The 18590-nt window shown below is 47.2% G+C and overlaps 2 protein-coding genes across 5 annotated transcripts in view; one reads left to right on the top strand and one right to left on the bottom strand.

Moving 5' to 3' along the window:
- Positions 1-1904: 1904 nt before the first annotated feature.
- DHODH (dihydroorotate dehydrogenase (quinone)) lies at positions 1905-15790 on the bottom strand. Of its 4 annotated transcripts, none has more exons than XM_079908733.1 (9): positions 15764-15790; positions 13135-13347; positions 11048-11247; positions 8642-8724; positions 5685-5872; positions 4981-5094; positions 3758-3962; positions 3474-3633; positions 1905-2993 (listed from the first exon to the last, which is right to left on the bottom strand). In XM_079908733.1, exons 1-9 carry the CDS (start codon positions 15782-15784, stop codon positions 2939-2941), a joined length of 1239 nt encoding a protein of 412 aa, XP_079764859.1. In that variant the 5' UTR covers positions 15785-15790; the 3' UTR covers positions 1905-2938. The 4 variants fall into 4 exon arrangements, with proteins under 4 accessions (XP_079764859.1, XP_079764860.1, XP_079764861.1 ...); XM_079908734.1 differs by having other exon boundaries at positions 3809-3962; XM_079908735.1 differs by having other exon boundaries at positions 3927-3962.
- A 305-nt stretch (positions 15791-16095) lies between these two features.
- The window catches only part of PKD1L3 (polycystin 1 like 3, transient receptor potential channel interacting), a 60575-nt gene continuing 58080 nt past the window's right edge, over positions 16096-18590 (top strand). The window contains 1 exon segment of the mRNA XM_079907891.1: positions 16096-18587. Coding sequence (XP_079764017.1) covers positions 18348-18587 — 240 coding nt within the window. The 5' untranslated portion in view covers positions 16096-18347.

Below are 18590 nucleotides of genomic sequence, written 5' to 3'. Positions count from 1 at the left end.
AGACTCGCTGATGTACTGTTTGTGATGTGAAAAACAAACAGTCTGCACGTCTAGCCATAAGCAAATACTGATATATCTGAGCTGCGGAAAACCAAAGGGCTGTTAGAAAGAGCAAGGTAGATTGAAGGGACGGACATTGAAAGACTCCATGATTATATGGGGAAAAAAAGCAAGTTGTGAAATAAGATTTAACTTACTATTTAACTAATGTGAATTTACTTATTTAACTAATGTGAAATTGGCAGGGGATGCACACAACACAAAATGCAAGAGTCAATAATGTAAATCATATTAGCAATTCTGCACACTAATCCACCCAACAGTCCTGGGCCTCACGGGGCATCAGCAACCTGGGCCTCCTCCCATGTGTCTCCCAGCATTGCGCTTCTCTGGGCTGAGTGTAGTTTCCAGCGTTAAGAAAAACAGGTACTCCTTACACCACAGGGCCCCTGAACGCAAGCCAACTACTTACGCTGGTGCTCAAGAGAAACAGCAGCCCGTTGAAGCTGTGCTAAAAGACAGGTTGTCAGTCTCCAACAGAGAATCTTCCAAAGGGCAACTCTTCCCCTTTCCTTCCCCCTTTCCCTGAACAGTTCAGTCATAAAGCCATTAGCTGGCACAGAGCAAGGTAGGTGCCTGCAGTGGCAGCAAAAGAGGAGCAAGGGGCTCAAAGTAGAAAATCAATCAATACCCACACAGGACAAACAGGGCGCCCACAAAGTGTGTGTGTGCGTAAGCATTTGGTGCGGGGCGTCAGAGTCCTAGCTTACAAGGAAAGTGGCCATGCAGGGGGACAGGCCAGCAAAGAAGTCAGAGCCTAAATGAGGTGAGGGGGATGTCTGCCCCCGGGAGCAGCCTGGAGCAGGTATCGGAGCTGTACAAAGTGAGGACAGTGCCCAAGGGGTAAGGGATGGTGAAAGATGTCAGGACCCAAGCAAGGAAAAAGGATGCCAGCACATGGCAGGGGGTGGAAACCAGAGATTACTTACATATGAGAGGACTGATCAAATAAGAAAATAGAGTAAGTATAGAGGTAGTCAGGGTTTCCACAGTCAGAGAAGAGAGTTACAAATATGGGGAGGGAAGAAACTAGAATTAAACTTATGGTTTGGGATTGGAATTGAAGGTATCAGTCTGAACTCATGGTTTTCAATATAGAGAGATATAGAAATATAGATGTATGTGTACATGTATATTCCCTAGCTCTATCCCTGGTCAGGGCACTAAGATCCTGCAAGCCACATGGTGTGGCCAAAAAAAAAAAAAATAGTTCTTTGTACTATTCTTGAAACACTTTTATATGTGTGTGTGATAGATTTTTTTAAAAAGACAGAATAGCTATGGGTATGTGCGTGCATATACAAAGAAAACTGACTGGAAAAATCTAGATGGATACAAAAGTTAACTGTGACTACCTCTAATATGTGGGATTGTTTGAGGAGGGAAGGAGGTAGACAACATTTATTTGGGGGCTATACTGTTTAATTCATGAATAGGTATTATTTTCATACTAAGATTCTTTTTTTTAAGAGATCATTACCTCTATTTTTTATTATTTATTTATTTATTTATGGTTGCACCAGGTCTTAGTTGCTGCACGTGGACTCCTTAGTTGCGGCTCCAGGGCTCCATAGTTGTGGCTCACCAGCTCCTTAGTTGTGGCATGTGGGGTCCTTAGTTGCGGCACGTGGGCTCCTTAGTTGTGGCATGCAAACTCTTAGTTGCAGCATGCATGTGGAATCTAGTTCCCTGACCAGGGATCGAACCTGGGCCCCCTGCATTGGGAGCACAGTCTTATCCACTGCACCACGAAGGAAGTCCCTAAGATTCTTTTTTAAGAAACAGGAAAAAGATCTTTTGTAAAGGACAGCAGGAGACTGACTGTTGGCTTCTTGGCAGAGGCAGTGGGCAGAGGCTAAGGGCTGAGGCCGAGATTCAACGATGAGACAAGGACATATTACCTCTACAGCAGCCACAGGCCTCTCCACAGAGCTACCAAGAAATTTTAAAATCAAACCTGCACTGAGGTGAAGAGAATAAAGGTAATTTCCTGTTGGCTGCGAAGGCGTACTGACATCTACAGCACTTCCCAGCCGAGGTTTTCAACCTCCAATCACCATTTGCTTTTCAGTTTTGAAAAGGTTAGCATTTCTGTTTCTTTAGTTAATGACTAGACCTCTTGAGCCCCTTGTCTAGTGTCTTCAAGCACCTCGAGAACCTGCCTGCCCAATGGCCCACAAGTCACAGATTTTTAAATAAGGGGGATAACAAGCCCATTTTCTGAACTATGTCTCTCCAAAATTGCCATGTTAAAATCCAGACTGGCAGTATCTCAAAATGTGACCTTGTTTGGAGACAGGGCCTTTACAGAAGTAATCAAGTTAAAATGACCAGCATGACCAGTGTCCCTCTGTGCACAGAGGGAAGACCGGGTGCAGACATGGAGAGGATGGCCATCCACAGCCCTATTCTTGCAACTTTTATCTAAATTTGAAATATTTTCAAAATACAGTTAAAATTTTAAATAAAAATAAAGATAGAATGAAAGAGAGTCAAGCTCCTGGGAAGCCCACTACAGATCCCGGGGGAGCAGAGGCCTGGAAGGACCTACAGGATCTGGGCAAGAGGGCTGGGATTTAAATCCAGTTTTTAAATGACTTTATTTTACCGTGATTTTCCCTCCAAATGTCTAATGTCCTTGTAATATTAAAGGATCCTGGGATTTGAATCTAGAAAGAATCATGGATGCAGTTCCTGTCCAACAAGTGGTTGAACAAAGCCTTGCATTGCTTCTGGTGACCCTCATGCTTGGCTTTTACAGTCCAGCCGGTGGAGGGGCCCCTGTGGTTTGGGGATGTGGTCTCCTCTCTCCATCAGCCACAAAGGCTCGCTTGATTTAGCGGGACGGTTCCAGATCAGGCTTCCCACTGACCCATCCTCACCTCCGATGATCTGCTCCAATGGCATCTGTGACTCTGGTAAAACCCTGCTCCCTGGAGAAAGAAAACAAAGCAATTTCAGCAAATGGTAAAGGAAAGGCCTGGCTCTTACTGGAAGCCCATGCTCAACCAGGCTCTATCTCGTCCGTAACTGCACCTGCCTCGCTCTCCCAAACGCATGCTCATGCCCTGTACAGTGTCTTCACCCTGGAATCTACCCAGGTCTTCAGGCCAGGGAGGGAATCAATTTTAAGAACCGACAGCTCCTGACATCAAGCCAGTGTTACTGAATGCCACCAGAACTCCTCGGGCCTATAAACACCATTGCCTTGGAAGTTAATTGAATTCCTTGGCACTGTTTGACCTTTGTCAAAAGAGCAACAGGGTAAGTTTCCCCTGCATTTGGGGTGTACCCCTCAAATGCATTTTCAATGAAGAATAAAGACTGATGAATAGCATCCCCTTGATTTGAGCCATTCTGAGTTGATACCACATTAACTTTGCCTGGTTCAAGCCACAGGTGGCCCCACTCACTTCAAAAGGGCCTCCAGCTCCTGCTTGACTCTGCCCACCAGGGGCGGCCCCCGGTAGGTGAGGGCTGTGTACAGCTGCACCAGGGAGGCCCCCGCCCGGATCTTCTCCAGCGCGTCCTGCCCGCTGCTGACACCGCCAACCCCGATGATGGGAACTCTGCCTGCAGAGGAGCACACAGCACACTGTGAGGAAGGCTGGGTGACAGGAGAGCCAGGAGCCGTTTGGCTGCAGCCCCGGCCCCCTGCTGAGTGCAGCAGTTCAGGAACCCCGATACCATCACAGACCCGGCGCCTGAGCCACACGGAGATCTGAAGACAGGGACACAAGATTCTTGCCTTGGGTGAGTGCATACATCTCCCTGATGGTTTGCGTTGATAAATCTCGGAGGGGCTTCCCGCTCAGCCCTCCCATTTCAGAGCGCAGGGCCCCCTGGAGGCTGGCAGGGCGACTCACTGTGGTGTTCGTGACAATCAGTCCATCGATGCCCAACTGCAGTGTGAGACAGAGAAAGAGCCCCTAAGTCAGGGCACGATGGACTTGGAGAAGCTTCCCCGGGGGTCTGAGAGAGCAGCCGGGCCGGGCGCCCACACCTAAGGCCACAGAAGCAAGAGCTAGACCAGGCCTCACTCACTATGCTTTCTGGGCAAGTGTCAGAGTGAGCCTCAACATGATAGTAGCAGCCATCATGTACCAACCACCTGTACAGTTCCCCCAGGACACGGTTTAATCCTTAGAACAACTCAATCTAGAGTGTCCTGTCCAAAGCCTCCAGGTAGTAAGTGGTGGAATCAGGATTTCAACCCCGGACTGCCGGGCTCAGTCTGTGTTTGCGCTACTCCCCTATGACACACGAATCCAGGGTTAGACTGGAGAAAGACAGAACACCGCAGTCTGACCAAGACTGAAGGATGCACAGCCTTAAAGCCCTTGCTGAAGGAAGATGAGGGAAGAGGAGGGAAGAGGCAGGAGAAAATGACCCATTCAAACATTTATTGAAACATTTACTTTTTATTTCAGGCATACCTCATTTTATTGCACTTCACTTTATTGTGCTTCACAGGTACTGGTTTTTTTTTTACAAGTTTCTGGCAACCCTGCACTGTCAGATGATGGTGAGCATATTTTCAGCAATAAAGTTTTTTTTTAATCTGGATTATTACACCTCAAATGTTTTAATAAAACAGAAAATAAGAATAAAGTATTTTTTAATTAAGGTATGTACATTTTTTTTAGATGTAATGCTATTGTGCACTGAACAGACTACAGTAGTGTAAACATAACTTTTATATGCACTGGGAAACCAAAAAGTTCATGTGACTTGCTTTATTGCAGTGGTCTGGAACTGAACCCACAATATCTCCAAGGTCTGCCTGTATACAATAAATTACATCCTGACAGCCCTCCATATAACAGAAAGGAAACCACAAAGACTGCCATCTGGGCTAACCCAGCTGGCCAGGTGGCCCCTACAGGCAATGAAGGGCGTCCCCCAGGCACCGACACTCACCTCTCTCACCACACTGGCAATATCCTCCTTGTCCTGGGCCGTGAGGTCAGGAGCGATCTTCACCAGCACGGCTGGCTTGTGCACTACCTTCAGGGCATCCCTCTCCTGCAGCACCTAGAGCAACATGGGGCCAGAGATGAGGACCCCCAAGACTGCAGTTGACAGTATAACCGTGACCTGCAGCCGCAGATCAGTGTGTTTTCACACTAGCTGTCAGAATAAAGCACCAGCAATTTCTCCTTTTCAGGAAACACCGCTCTCAATTATGCAAAAGACCCCATCAAGTCAGAGCTGATTCCACTCTCTTGAACCAAAGGATCCCCAAGAGTGAGTCCCTAATGTCATTGGCATTGGCTAATATATCAAGGTTTATTTAGACTTTTGTTCCTAAAAGAGACAGCAAATACTGTCACAAGCACGGTTTAATGAAAAGTCATTCTATTCATTCATTCAATGTGCTAGATGCTAGGGACAGGGTGGTAAATGAGAGATGTGGTCCCTGCTCTCACGGACCTTGTGGGTTAACAGCAGGGATACATAACTGAGCAGCTGACTAATACTGAGCACAATCAGTGTTATACAGGGAATCAGAGGGAAGCAAGGGGTCCTAACTGGTCCAGGTCTTAAGGACAACTCCTCGATAGTGGATAGCAACGTTGAAGCTTTGCCCTAGAGGATGAGCAGGTAGGGATGTAATTGCCCACCTTGGTCAGCAGGCGGCGCAGCTCGGCCTTTCCCTGAAGGCTCCTCAGCCCAGCTGTGTTGGGACTGGACACATTCACCACCAGGTAGTCAGCCAAGGGGCCCAGGACTCGAACCCCCTCTGCGTAGTCCGAGGCAGCGTCCACCGAGGTCTTATTCTTCCCCAGGTTTATTCCCAGTGGCAGCCCATCTGTAAATATCACTGGTCAGGATTTTGTCCCCACTCACCGTTTCCTGTGCAACATTCTGAAGCCATCCTTGACCGAAGAGCCCACGAACAGCCTCACAGGCTTTCCAACCCCAAATGTGACCTTTCCCGCGCCAGCTGACAAACGCTGACCTACACACGGCGCTGTTGCCTGCGGGCCAAGAACCGAGCCCTCCACCTTCATCTGCGCAGCTGGGTTTGGGCAGCTCCTAGGATGTTTTACCGCTTTGTGCCCTTTGTCTTTTTTAAGGTTTAATGGAAAATGGAGAAATTAGGAGCGCAAATACTAGTGTTTAAAAAGGTAGGGCTCGTAAATGAAATACGACTGAGTAGAGACAGAAGTCAGTAGCATGCCACAGGGGCAGCTGTTTACCCTCAAGGACTGCTTGTTAGACTTGGGTCACGTGACTGGGCGTGCAGTCATGAAGAAAAAGCAAAATTAAAGGATATGTATAAAATACTGGAAAATATTTTCGATTCTCATGCCTAAAATGTAGAGGCATAACGGTTTTATAATTTCCATTCTCTGAGAAGGGACTCCCCCTTGTAACTAGGGTGACCACACATCCCAGTGCTCCCAGGACAGCCCTGAATACTCCTGTAGCCTGGGCATAATTATTCATGCCTGCATCCCTTCCACTCTCAAAAGTGTTGTCTCAGTTTGCACAGTAAGTAATATGGTCACCTTACTTTAAAATCCAGGGAATTATCACCTGACTTGTATTTTCGACTTTGTGTGTTTCTGAAATGTATTTTTCTATGTGTGAAAGCAAGGGCTTGTCTGTACTTGACTTCTCCTAAGATACTACCTTATCTGCAAAGGCTAAAGTATATCCATGGTACCACCTGCTTTTTCCAGCTAACTGGGACGTCCAGTTAGCTCACAAAATGTATGTCAGGTCAGGGAGGATCAAAGAACAACATCCAGTACTGCTAACTACCTTCTCACACCTTAAATGCAGTCACCTGTTTTATCATCAACTTGAAAGTAAATGAAATTCGTGTCACTCACTTCATGAGTGGAAGGGAGGGGAGGGGTTTAGCATCCAGTTAGACAAATTATATAACAAGGTCTCCAAGCCTCCCAAATCAAGTGAAGATGGTTTGGAAACTGTAATTCTTTTCCACACAGGTAAACCAGCTTAATAGAGAATATCACTTTCATGTAGCCAGTGGATCTTTCATTAGTAGCCATTTGCCCCAAATGACAAGATTTTGGAGTTAGACAAAAATTGCTGAACTACTCTACCCGCAAAGGGCACCACAGCTCTTAACAACTCATGTTGCTCGGTATGATGCTAGCAATAAGCTGTCTTCAAGGCTTCCAGCTGCCGGTGAACACTATGTGCAGAGCTCTGCTATGGGATTTTGTCTCCAACAAATGTCAGCACCACAGTGGGGGGCGAGGAACGGGCAAGGGAGAACGGGAGAAAAGTGGTATAAGGGGCACTGTGAACAGTTAAAAGAAGGAAAGGGAGACAAGAAGGCAGGAGAGTATCACAAAGCATGAAAGTCCTATCATGACCTTCAAAGCCCACAAGTGGCAAGGTCTATCTACAGTATAGCAGGGTCTGGTTCTGCCAAAGCCAGGGAATTCCAAACAAGGTCATTTCCTACTCCCCAAATCAGAGATTGCTAACTGCCTGGGCCCTTTCAATCTCGCGTTCAGAAATGAATCCAGTACCACAGGTTTTTCTCATCTCACCACCAGGACATCTAATGAGGCTAAACTCCTGGAAGGAGTTCCAGAAAGGCCCACCAAGGAAGATGGCTGCAACCCCATGCAACCCTAGAGGGCACCTGGGAAGGTACAGTGAGGATGGCATGGTGCCAAGACCACTGTGTTCACCCCAAGGGACAGCAAGGCAGAGAGCCCCAGGGAATGAGTATCAGCACCTCCAAGGCAGCCTTCAGAAATGCATGGTGTGGGCTTCCCTGGTGGCGCAGTGGTTAAGAATCTGCCTGCTAATGCAGGGGACACCGGTTCGAGCCCTGGTCCAGGAAGATCCCACATGCTGCAGAGCAACTAAGCCCCTGCACCACGACTACTGAGCCCGCGTGCTGTACCTACTGAAGCCCACGTGCTAGAGCCAGTGCTCCGCAACAAGAGAAGCCACTTTAATGAGAAACCCATGCAATGCAACGAAGAGTAGCCCCTGCTCGCTGCAACTAGAGAAAGCCCTAGTGCAGCAACGAAGACCCAATGCAGACAAAAATAAATTAATGAATTAAAAAAAAATGCATGGTGTTTCCAAATAAGTCATGAAGGATATTTTCCCCAATGCCGGGAGTAGTTATCTCTGAGTAGGGAAGAGTGTGAGTAATTTTAATGTTCTTTATGCTTCCCTGCATTTACTAACACTTCTATAATTAGCATTCATTATTTATAATGGACAAAAGGACAACAGAGCAGGATGTACAAAGATGGCGCCCAAGCCCTGCTCGCATCAACTGCCTATGTGATCACAGAGCAGCCACTCTGCACTGCTTACTTCCAAGCTGTCCCAGTTTGACACAGGTTACATAACGAGGCAGGAACTAAGTGTATCTTTGCTCAGTTGCGAAATTCAGTTAAGAGCTTGGAGGGTGAGATGGAGCCAGGAAAATTCCTCTAGCAGAGGAGCCCTGAGTTCCATACTGTTTTTTCCTATTGTTCAATCATGTTCACTTCACTAGGAATGTTCCTGACTTTCTCCCACAAGTTTCCTTCCAACAACTGAAGAACAGCCCTCTTAGGCAGGCCCCCTTTACCTTCTGTGAGCCTGGCCTGCGTCTGCTGTCTGGCCCGTAACCTGTGTTCCACCACTGAGAGTCCATGACTGTTGAATCCGTATCTGTAGCACAGAAGAGCGTTAGGGAGGAGATAAGGTTAGAGCCCTCAGGCAGAAAGCAAAGACTCTGGAGGGATGGCTCCATGGCCATTTTCAACATATATTTATGATGTAAAAACCAAAGAAAAAAATCAGAGTCAGTTCTTAGACTTCTAAAGTCTAAACACCCCTGGAAATCCTAGAGAACTTGCCAGAACACCATCAAATACAAAGGGAAAGATTAAAATTTGCCAACAAGCCACTTAGCCAACTAGCACTGTAAACAGCCCAGACCTGTCTGGACCTAGCCCACTCCTGCTTCCCACCCAACGGGGCCCTCACCACTCTGATGACCCATCTTCCCACCTCCTGCCTGTGCCCCACGAACACGCTTCCTGGAACCCATCCTGCCACTCCATTCCCCCATCCTTTCTACCTATTAAATCTCCCTCTTCCTGGCCCAAGTCAAATGCACCCTCTCCTCCTTGCATAAAGCTCCGAGCCACAAATGATCCCTCACCTCCTGGCATTCATGGAGTGCTTTGTACCTTTCTCCTAGCTTGGGATGTACGTATATGCTTCAGTTCCCCTGCTGGGTTCCAGTCTTCTCGAGGACAAGGGACACATCTCCTCCCTCACCTGCCACTAGACACCCCGCAAAGCCTGGGCCTCGCCCCTCTTGATCATCTCTACGTCCCCAGCCCCACTGTGGGTTGTTGGCCTAATGGCCATCCCCACTCCCTTCCTCCTTGCCTGTGGAACCCAGCTCCCCTGACATGGGGTGAAAATGCCAATGACTCCTTTCCCAGCCTCGCTGGCAACTCAAGCATGAACTTGAGATGGGGCTTGGTCACTGAGACACAAGGTGATGCCTACCAGGGAGCTTCTGGGAAAATATCTCCTCCCATATCCATACTTCCTTTCCCTTTCTGCTCTCTGATGTCCTCATGCGAGGACGTATGCTTGCAGCTGGGGTAGGCATCTTACAAACGAGAAGGGAAGGCCCACAGAGGTTGGACCAGAGTACTGACGCCACCCTGCCGCTCAACCAACCCTAAAACTGCCTACTTCACCCGTAATGAGAAGAAAATAATAACAAATGCCTATTGTTTAAGCCACTTTGTCACTTGCAGCCAAAAACACCTAACAGATACATGTAGTTGTTGACTCATGTGCATTCAGCACCCACCCTGTGCGAGGCAGAGCAGGGAGCCTGGGCACACAAGTGCTTGGAGCTCAGGCCCGGCCCTCTTGTGCCACTTCTCACCCACGGGACTCTGCCAGGCACTGTCTTCCTGGTACCTGCAATTATTTGTGGCAGCCGAATCATCAACAAATATTTTTTGCCTGAACGTTCTGAAGATATTGATCCCAGCCTACAGGGGAAAGGTCAGTAACTCGATGTCTAATGCTGGAAATTTTCCCCCAAACAAGCACGATGATGCAGGACGTGCAGCCAAATAAACCACGTCAGTCTCCCAGGAGGCCCTTCATGATCCCAAAGGTGCCTACCAACGCCCCCAACGAGGCTCTCAAAACTCTGTTACCGAAAAGAAGGAACTTCTTCACTCTCTGGGTTAGCTGTAGAGAAAACTGCCCAGGGCTTACAAAGAGAAGGGCTTTACACGGTCTAGAAGGACCTCTCTTCCTAAAAGCAGCCATCTATGTTGATTATTAAATTTCCCAGTTACTAAAGGCTGGAGCTGTGCTGTCAGGTGCAAGAGCCACTAGCCATGTGTGGCCACTGAGAGCGAAGCCTGGCCAGTCCAAAGCAAGAGTGCCGTAAGGAAAACATACTGGATTTCGAAGACTTGGTACAAGTGAAAGAAGGGAAACAGCCAGTCATTTTTATATTGCTTAATATTAAAATTATGATAGAGTATATTAAGTATTTCTAATTAAGTAGTATAATGAATAACTGTTACAAATAATAATTAAATAGAATATATTATTAAAGTTAATTGCACCTGTTTCTTTTTGCTATTTTATTGTGGCTACTAGAATATTTTAAATTACATATAGGGCTCATGATATTTCTACTGGACAGAGCTGGGCAAGGACACTGGAGTAACAGTGTGGAAAAAGCACAAACTGTAAAGTCAGATAAGCCAACATCCATTCCCAGGTTCTCCCGCTTCTGATCTCGTGACTGTAGCTAAGTCGTGTAGCTCTCTTAACCTCATCGTGTATACACGTTAAACTGAAATCATAAAACCTGCTTTTACGCCCGCACAGAGTAGATGCTCAACATGGTTCCAGAACATTCCAAATGACAGAAAAATGTCCACACTGTATGGCAGAAAAAAACACCCCGAGTGTCCTGCTGGGGAGAAGGCTACTCACCTACCTGTTAATGACGGCTTGGTCCTCAGGGAGGCGGAAGACCCTGGGTCTGGGGTTTCCTTCCTGAGGTTTTGGTGTAACACTGCCTATCTCAACAAAACCAAAGCCCATCTTGTAAAGTCCATCCACAGCTTCCCCGTGCTTGTCAAATCCTGCAGCGATTCCTACTGGATTTCGGAATTTATGGCCCAGGACTCTCACTTCCTAGGGAGAAGGAGACAAAGTCACAGGCACACAAGGCCATGTTGGTGTTTCTCAAAGCGTGGTCCACGGCACGCCTACATCAGAATCACCTGCTTGTGAAACAGCAGATCCCAGGGCCCATCCCCGGACTAAGGAATCAGAATCTCTGGGGGAGGGTGGGGAAGAATGGAACTCTGAGGGAACTTGTTTTTAACAGTGCTCTCCAGGTGATTCTGATGCCAGCCAGAGTTTGAGAACCATCGGGCTTTATCATCACTGAGGAGAAAAACTGTTTCCACCATGGGTTGAGCGGGAGACTGGTGGGGCCTTTTCCAATTACGGTGAAGAACTGTACCTTCTTATCCACTATTTAGCCCCTAGATGGTGCTATTCTGAAACAGTCAGGCAGCAAAATCAGCCCCCGCTGTGTCCCTCCTCAGCCAGGTGATACCACGGCCCAGCTGTGTCCTCACGACTCCAGTGCTCGACCCAGCAGCACTGATTGCTGAGCCCCAGAACCAGGCTGGGCTGGAAGCAGGTTCTTCCCTGGCAAACATGGGGCGGATTCCTGATTGTTCTCTATGATGAAAGTGACTGGGGCCTAATTACTGTCAGGTCTAGCCTAACTCCTGAGGGACTTAGTATTCACACCCTGATCTAGCCAACAAATCTAGAAGCAAGATAAATACGTTAAAATGTGGGAAAGGAATCGGGATATCGTAAAGTCAGCAGTTGCCAACAGCATCGTCACTGTCAGCTGATATGGCAGGAAAGCCTGTGCCAGGACTAGCAAGGACCTCCAAGGGTGGTACCATCTGGCCTTGGAAGCAGGAGGAAGCAAGGCTGCCCCGAGGAGGGGAAGAAGAGATGGCAGTGAGTGTGTGCGTGCGGTGCCTCGGGGACTGGGAGGCTGGGAGGGTGGCTACACTGGGGGCCCTGGGGGCCGTGCTCCAGGACGGGTCTCTCGGCCCCAGCTGCTCAACAGGCTCCCTGGGCAGCCTTCAGTCCTCAGGCCCAGAGGTGACGGTCAAATGGGGCTGGCACCAAACCAGAGCATCTGCGTACAGGTCTCCCCCACTTTTCCGAAGTTCTCTTTATGCCACTTTGCTTTTACGAAAGACCTACGTTTGTACCTGTTTTCTCTAACCAATAGGAATCCAAAGAGGATTTTCACTTTTACAGAAAAAAGTGCCACGTGTGCTCAAAACTGCAGGATGGGAAGTGAAAGGGGTTCTAAGACAAAAAGGGAAAATGTAGAGAAGGCCCCTTTGATTGCTAACAGTGACCCTTCCCCAAAGAGGTCTGAGTGTGTCTTCTTCATGTTCACGTCATTCTAATGTTCCCCATTTGGTAAGAAGTCTCCTAAATGGAAACTGTCTGGGCTTGCACGAGGATGTAGATTCTAGGAGGACGTGGATTCTTGCACTTTGTTCGCTGCAGAAACCCCAGCACACAGAAGAGTAAGGGGATACGGTGGGGCCCCTGTGTTGAATGCAGGACGGAATGAGGCTGGGACAGGAGTCGTATGCTTTCCTCAAAGGGCTTGGCTAGACATGCCTACATCACATTAGATGTTAGTGATGCTGGCATGCTTCCCTTTTCAGCAGAGGTGAACACTGAGCTACCCGAGACCTCCGCGAGGCAGGATGGCGGCTAACGGACGGATGCTGAGCCAGACTCCATGGGTTTGATTCCTGGCTCAGCCACTTCCTACCTGTGTGCATTTGGGTAAGTCACTTAACTACTCTGCACTTCAGCGTTCCTGATCTGTAGATGGGGATGACGGTTTGGGGTGGGGGGCTAATTTGGGACTCTGGTTTTCAAAAGGATCAACCCCAGCTAAATAAATTAGGGAACTTTGACCTTGACCCTCGTGTCTATCGCACAAGGTGTTACAGGAGTACCTACCAGCATGTCAGAGTCTTGAAACGTGGCACGAGGAAGGAGCCCCAGGGAGGTGACGTGAACAGCCAGCCTGTGGGCTGCCTCGGGGTTCAGCAGCCCCTGCAGAGCCGGCATCAAGTGGTCCGCGTAGAAACGTTCATCCCCCGTGGCCGTCAGGTAGGAGGCGAAGAGAAGTCCTCCGCCCCCCAGGATCACCATGGCATCCTGGGCCCGCTTCTGGAAAAAAGAGCCAATGGGGCCCCCTCAAGGCCAGGCTATAGCACCTTCTCTGAACCCTTTACACGACTCACACACACACAGAGGACATAACATGCAGTGATGTCCGTGGCCTTCTGCTAACGCTGGTCTCCTTGGGTTCTTGCTCACGTATTGCCTCTACAGTCAGAGGCTGTATCTGCACTTCTGCTGACACGCACTCCTCTAGCTCTGAAGGACTCCAGGCCAGGGATTTCAAGAGGGGCAAGGCTTCCCTGGTGGCGCAGTGGTTAAGAATCCACCTGCCAATACAGGGGACATGGGTTCAATCCCTGGTGCAGGAAGATCCCACATGTCGCGGAGCAACTAAGCCCGTGCGCCACAACTACTGAAGCCCGCACGCCTAGAACCCGTGCCCTGCAACAAGAAGCCACCGCAATGAGAAGCCCGCGCACCGCAACGAAGAGTAGCCCCCACTTGCCGCAACTAGAGAAAACCCGCGTGCAGCAACAAAGACCCAACGCAGCCAAAAATAAATAAATTAAATATTAAAAATTTTAAAAAAATCTTTAAGAGAGGCAGCATTGCCCCCTAGGGACATGTGGTGGGCACCCGGAGGAGAATGTTAATAGATTTAGTGAGCAGGAAGTCAGTAAAGTGAGAACGGTCCCTATCGTGTGTGACTTTTGAACATCCTACTGACATTCACTAGGTAAAAATATCTGTTCATATTATCTGAGCCTAGAAATGCAAACTCTATTTCCCCACATAAACACAATCTCCTGTGTGGTTTTCATCTGTATTGACTTTCCAGGAATGCAATTACCTTGTAGATTGAGGGATGACTATACTGTTTTGCACAGAACATTACCAAGAATCACTCACTGTTTCAGAAAATCCATGTGGAATGGTTCAGTGCTTTGCTTAGATGTTTGACAATAAAACATTCCTGTGGCACTAGAATTTCTAAGTAGAGGCTTAAACACCTGACTCACTACCTAGGTGACTCATGCCCTAATATTTATGGGTTGAAATACGTATTATTTTATTATAAATTTACTTCTCCTTTATATTCCAGTTAGGACATTATGTTGACTTTTTAAAATTATATATAGAAAGATTACATTATACATAAATTCCACTTCAGGATAATAAAGAGGGTTGCAAAAAAAATTTTTTTTAAAGGAGCATCAGGTCTTTTTTAAAAATTTTATTAAAGTATCATTGATTTACAATGTTGTGTTAATTTCTGCTGTACAGCAGAATGATTCAGTTATACATGTATATATTCTTTTTCATATTCTTTTCCATTATGGTTTATCACAGGATATTGAATATAGTTCCCTGTGCTATACGGCAGGACCTTGCTGTCTATCCATTCTACATATAATAGTTTGCATCTGCTAGTCCCAAACTCCCAATCTTTCCCTCCCCCACCCCCCTCCCCCTTGGCAACCACAGGTCTGTTCTCTAGAGAGCATCAGGTCTTCTTGGATCAAGCTCAAACATCGCTCATAAGACTTTTCTCTAATTATCACTGCTCAATGCTGAGTTCCTCACTCATTCATTCATTCAATCATTCAGCACATAGTGACTGTGCACTCAAGGATGGGCTACAGACCGAGTCCCTGCCTTTACAAGGAGTACAACCTCAGAAGGAGACAGAAATCAATGATCATGCAAACATATAACTGTGACAAAGCTATGAAGAAAAAAGTGAGAGAAGAACCTAACAATCAAAGAGGTAGAGAAAGGCTTCCTTGACCAAGTGCCTTAAAGCTGATATTCAAAGGATAAATAGAAGTTAATTAGGCGGCAGGGCGGGGCGGTGTAAATGCTCTCTCCACTCTTGGCGGCAGAGGAGAATGAGATGCACCCAGGTGATTTGAGTTTCGTTCCCTGAACAAGGAAGTGACCTGATCGGATTTGCCTTCAGGGTCACTCCTAGCCGTCAACATAGATCTAGTATTCATTTTTCTCGCTTCTCCTCCAGGAGACTGTAGGAACGCCCCTTATGTTGATCAACAGATTTCTGAGCGCCGTTACAAAGACCCTACCCTAAACTTTTATCTAAAAGGGTTGGCACCATGTTTTACTGTAATTTCATTCCAGGTTGGATGCTGCACACACTGCTAGGCGATCCTGTGTTCACTAAGCGCCCTGTGCCTGGCTCAATAAAGGCCCACGTGCGCTGACACAGGTCGGCATCTACTCCGTTTACACGTCCGTTTACACAGTGACCACGTACATGTGTAAATGCACACGCATGATCATTTGCGGGTGTCCCCAAAGACACAAACGTGCCAAAGAGGCCCACCCTCTCGGAGCCGCCTCCCGTCCACACCTCGCCCAGGCTAGCCCTCCCTCCATCCTCCCCCCGCCTGCCTTCCCGCAAGTTCTCTCCTCGCCGCTGCAGGGCCGCACCAGCTGAACTCACTTTGAGCTGTCTCCACGCCATGCTCCTTCCGCCACTGGGCCCGCCTCTGTCTCGTTTCCATTGGAGCAGATGGCGGTGACTTCTCTAGTCTCCGCCCCTCCAGCTGCCGACTCGCCAATCGCTGGGCAAGAGGGTGGGGCGGGGCCCCCTCCGCGGAGGGAAAAGCCCCGCTCCCGTCCGAGAGTCTGATTGAGCGCTCACGCGCGGGCGCGATCTCAGCGTTCCCGCCCACCTTCTGGCGTCTTCGCTGCGCTTTGCGGAGGCTCAGCCGAATCTGGTTGGGTTGCTTAGCAGAGCTTTCCTGCATCCTGCAATCTGGAGAGAAGACTAACTGTATGTTGATTCTTCGATTCTAAGCTACACGCACCAGTTTTTTTGTCATTTAAGTTAAACATGCTATTGATAGTGTTTGTGCTTTAGATAAAGCATGGATTGAGTATATACCGGGCACTAAAAAGGGTTGAAATGATTTACAGTGCTGTGTAAGATACCTGAGTTGACTTTAAAAGAAGATTTCTTGAGCATCAGGTTTCACTTTTTTAAAATGCCTAAAACGTATGTATGTTTGTAAGGATATTGGGAAATTAAGACTGTGAACTTCGAAAAGTGAAAGTGTCCTGCACCCAAACTGTTCCATTGCAGCCCAGACTTGGACTCCTCTGCTCAGAAATCTTCCCCCCAAATTGCAAACTCTAATTTTCTTGGCGTTTGAAACAATTCAGTTTTCTACTTGCAGTTCCCACTACTGTCCCTCTACCCCCCCCCCCCCCACAAAGAGAGCATTATTTCTTTCTCTGTATAAATGCCTTCCACCGTCTCACCTCCATGCATTTACTCTCGTGGACGCTTCTGCCAAGATGCCTGTTCCATCTTCCTAGACATGGACACCCTTATATGTTCAAGTGCTGGAAATACATCTTCATCTGAACCTTCACAGATTTAAGCTATACCTCTGTAGTGGAACTTTATTAACTACACGTGTTATGTCTTTTCTCCCCTAATTAGACTAAAATGTTTGAAAGTAGGGACGATACTATATTTCATCGTACCAGTCGTTTGATTATTGCATTGGTTTTCAAACTGAGGGATGTGTTCTTGGGGTTTACACTTCAGAGAATTTTTGATTTTGGTGTCCACTTCCACAGTGATTTTTTAAAGTAATGTAAGCATCATTTGGACCATTTGGATAACCAACTGAACCCTGAAAGCTGCCAGGCAATTTCACTGCCCACATTTATTTGTATTTGTGATCTCATTTTGGTGCCAAGAAAGAGAACTGGCTAAAATACATAGATGATGGATGTGCTACGGGTGAAGATCAAATGACATGCTCTATGAACAAAGGTTATTTATTTATTTTATTTATTTATTTTTGGCTACGTTGGGTCTTCATTGCTGCATGCGGGCTTTCTCTAGTTGCCGTGAGCGGGGGCTACTCTTCGTTGTGGTGCACGGTCTTCTCATTGCGGTGGCTTCTCTTGTTGCGGAGCACGAACTCTAGGCGCGCAGGTTTCAGTAGTTGTGGCTCGTGAGCTCTAGAGCGCAGGCTCAGTAGTTGTGGTGCACGGGCTTAGTTGCTTCGCGGCATGTGGGATATTCCCGGACCAAGGCTCGAACCCATTTCCCCTACACTGGCAGGCGGATTCTTAACCACTGCGCCACCAGGGAAGCCCTGGACAAAGGTTTTTCAGCAAATTAAAGAAAAGTGGTGAGAGAATTGATTCTTCCCCTACAGTACGAAGTAACGTGAATGACAAAATCAAAAGAACCTGTGCAGTCATAGGCCAGAGCTGTGTTCATCTGCTAAGTGGCTATTTAGTTTGGCAAAATTTGAATTGCATTGGTTTTCAGTTTTGTTTATATTTAATTTCTATTCATTCTTTCATCAAATATTTATTCTTTGGCTTTTATGATTATGTAAGAGCTTTAGGAGAGAGATTACGCCTAGTTTTGTGTATAAATATATTTAAGAAACAATACAATAATTTAAATCCATCGTAGGGGTCTGCAAGAATGGTTTTCTTTAAAAAAAATACATTACTAAATTTTTAGCAACACTGACTTAGATATTCATCATCCTCTATCCCCTTACAGCTTAGACTTAGCAAATAAAGATCTATTATAAAGTTAAAGGTAGAGCCAGTTGTGTAGACACAGGTGGTGCTGCCCTAGCTATGAAGGCCCATTGCTTTATTGATCTCTGGCATTTGTTTTCAGCTTATAGGAGCTCCACCTGGGTCCTTAAAACAAAACCTTTTGTCTCCTTGACAAATTATTACCAATTTCTAAAAGAATAATAGTAATAAGATAAACCCACCAAGAATGTATTTAAAGGACCAGGCAGCTGCTGAGCCCCAACACGTTTTTTTAAATTTATTTTATTTATTTTTTATTTTTGGCTGCGTTGGGTCTTCGTTGCTGCGCGTGGGCTTTGTCTAGTTGCGGCGAGCAGGGGCTACTCTTCTTTGCGGTGCGCAGGTTTCTCATTGCAGCGGCTTCTCTCGCGGAGCACTGGCTCTAGGCGCGCGGGCTTCAGTAGCTGTGTGAGCCTCTACACTTTTCATGTGCACAGTGCACAGAGAAAATGTTCTTCAAAGGAAGAACCTGGCTTTGGTTATACAGCACAACAGGTATCGTTCTAGGAAATGAGCTGGATAGCCCAGAGCAACATGGAGAACATAATTGTTATCAGCTTAACAGGTTTCATTGCAGCTTTCAGGAAGCAGAAGATTACTGTCGTGCTCAGAGAGGACACCCTGCTTGCACTTGGAACCAGGAGGTTCAAGACCTCCTCCGGGACTTTCTGGAAGAAGGAAAGAAGTGGTAG

This window comes from Stenella coeruleoalba, assembly GCF_951394435.1.
Source record: "Stenella coeruleoalba genome assembly, chromosome: 20".
In the NCBI taxonomy this organism is placed as follows: Eukaryota; Metazoa; Chordata; class Mammalia; order Artiodactyla; family Delphinidae; genus Stenella; species Stenella coeruleoalba.
The sequence above is the reverse complement of the archived record's forward strand: the minus strand, read 5'-3'. Positions and strand labels throughout refer to the sequence as shown.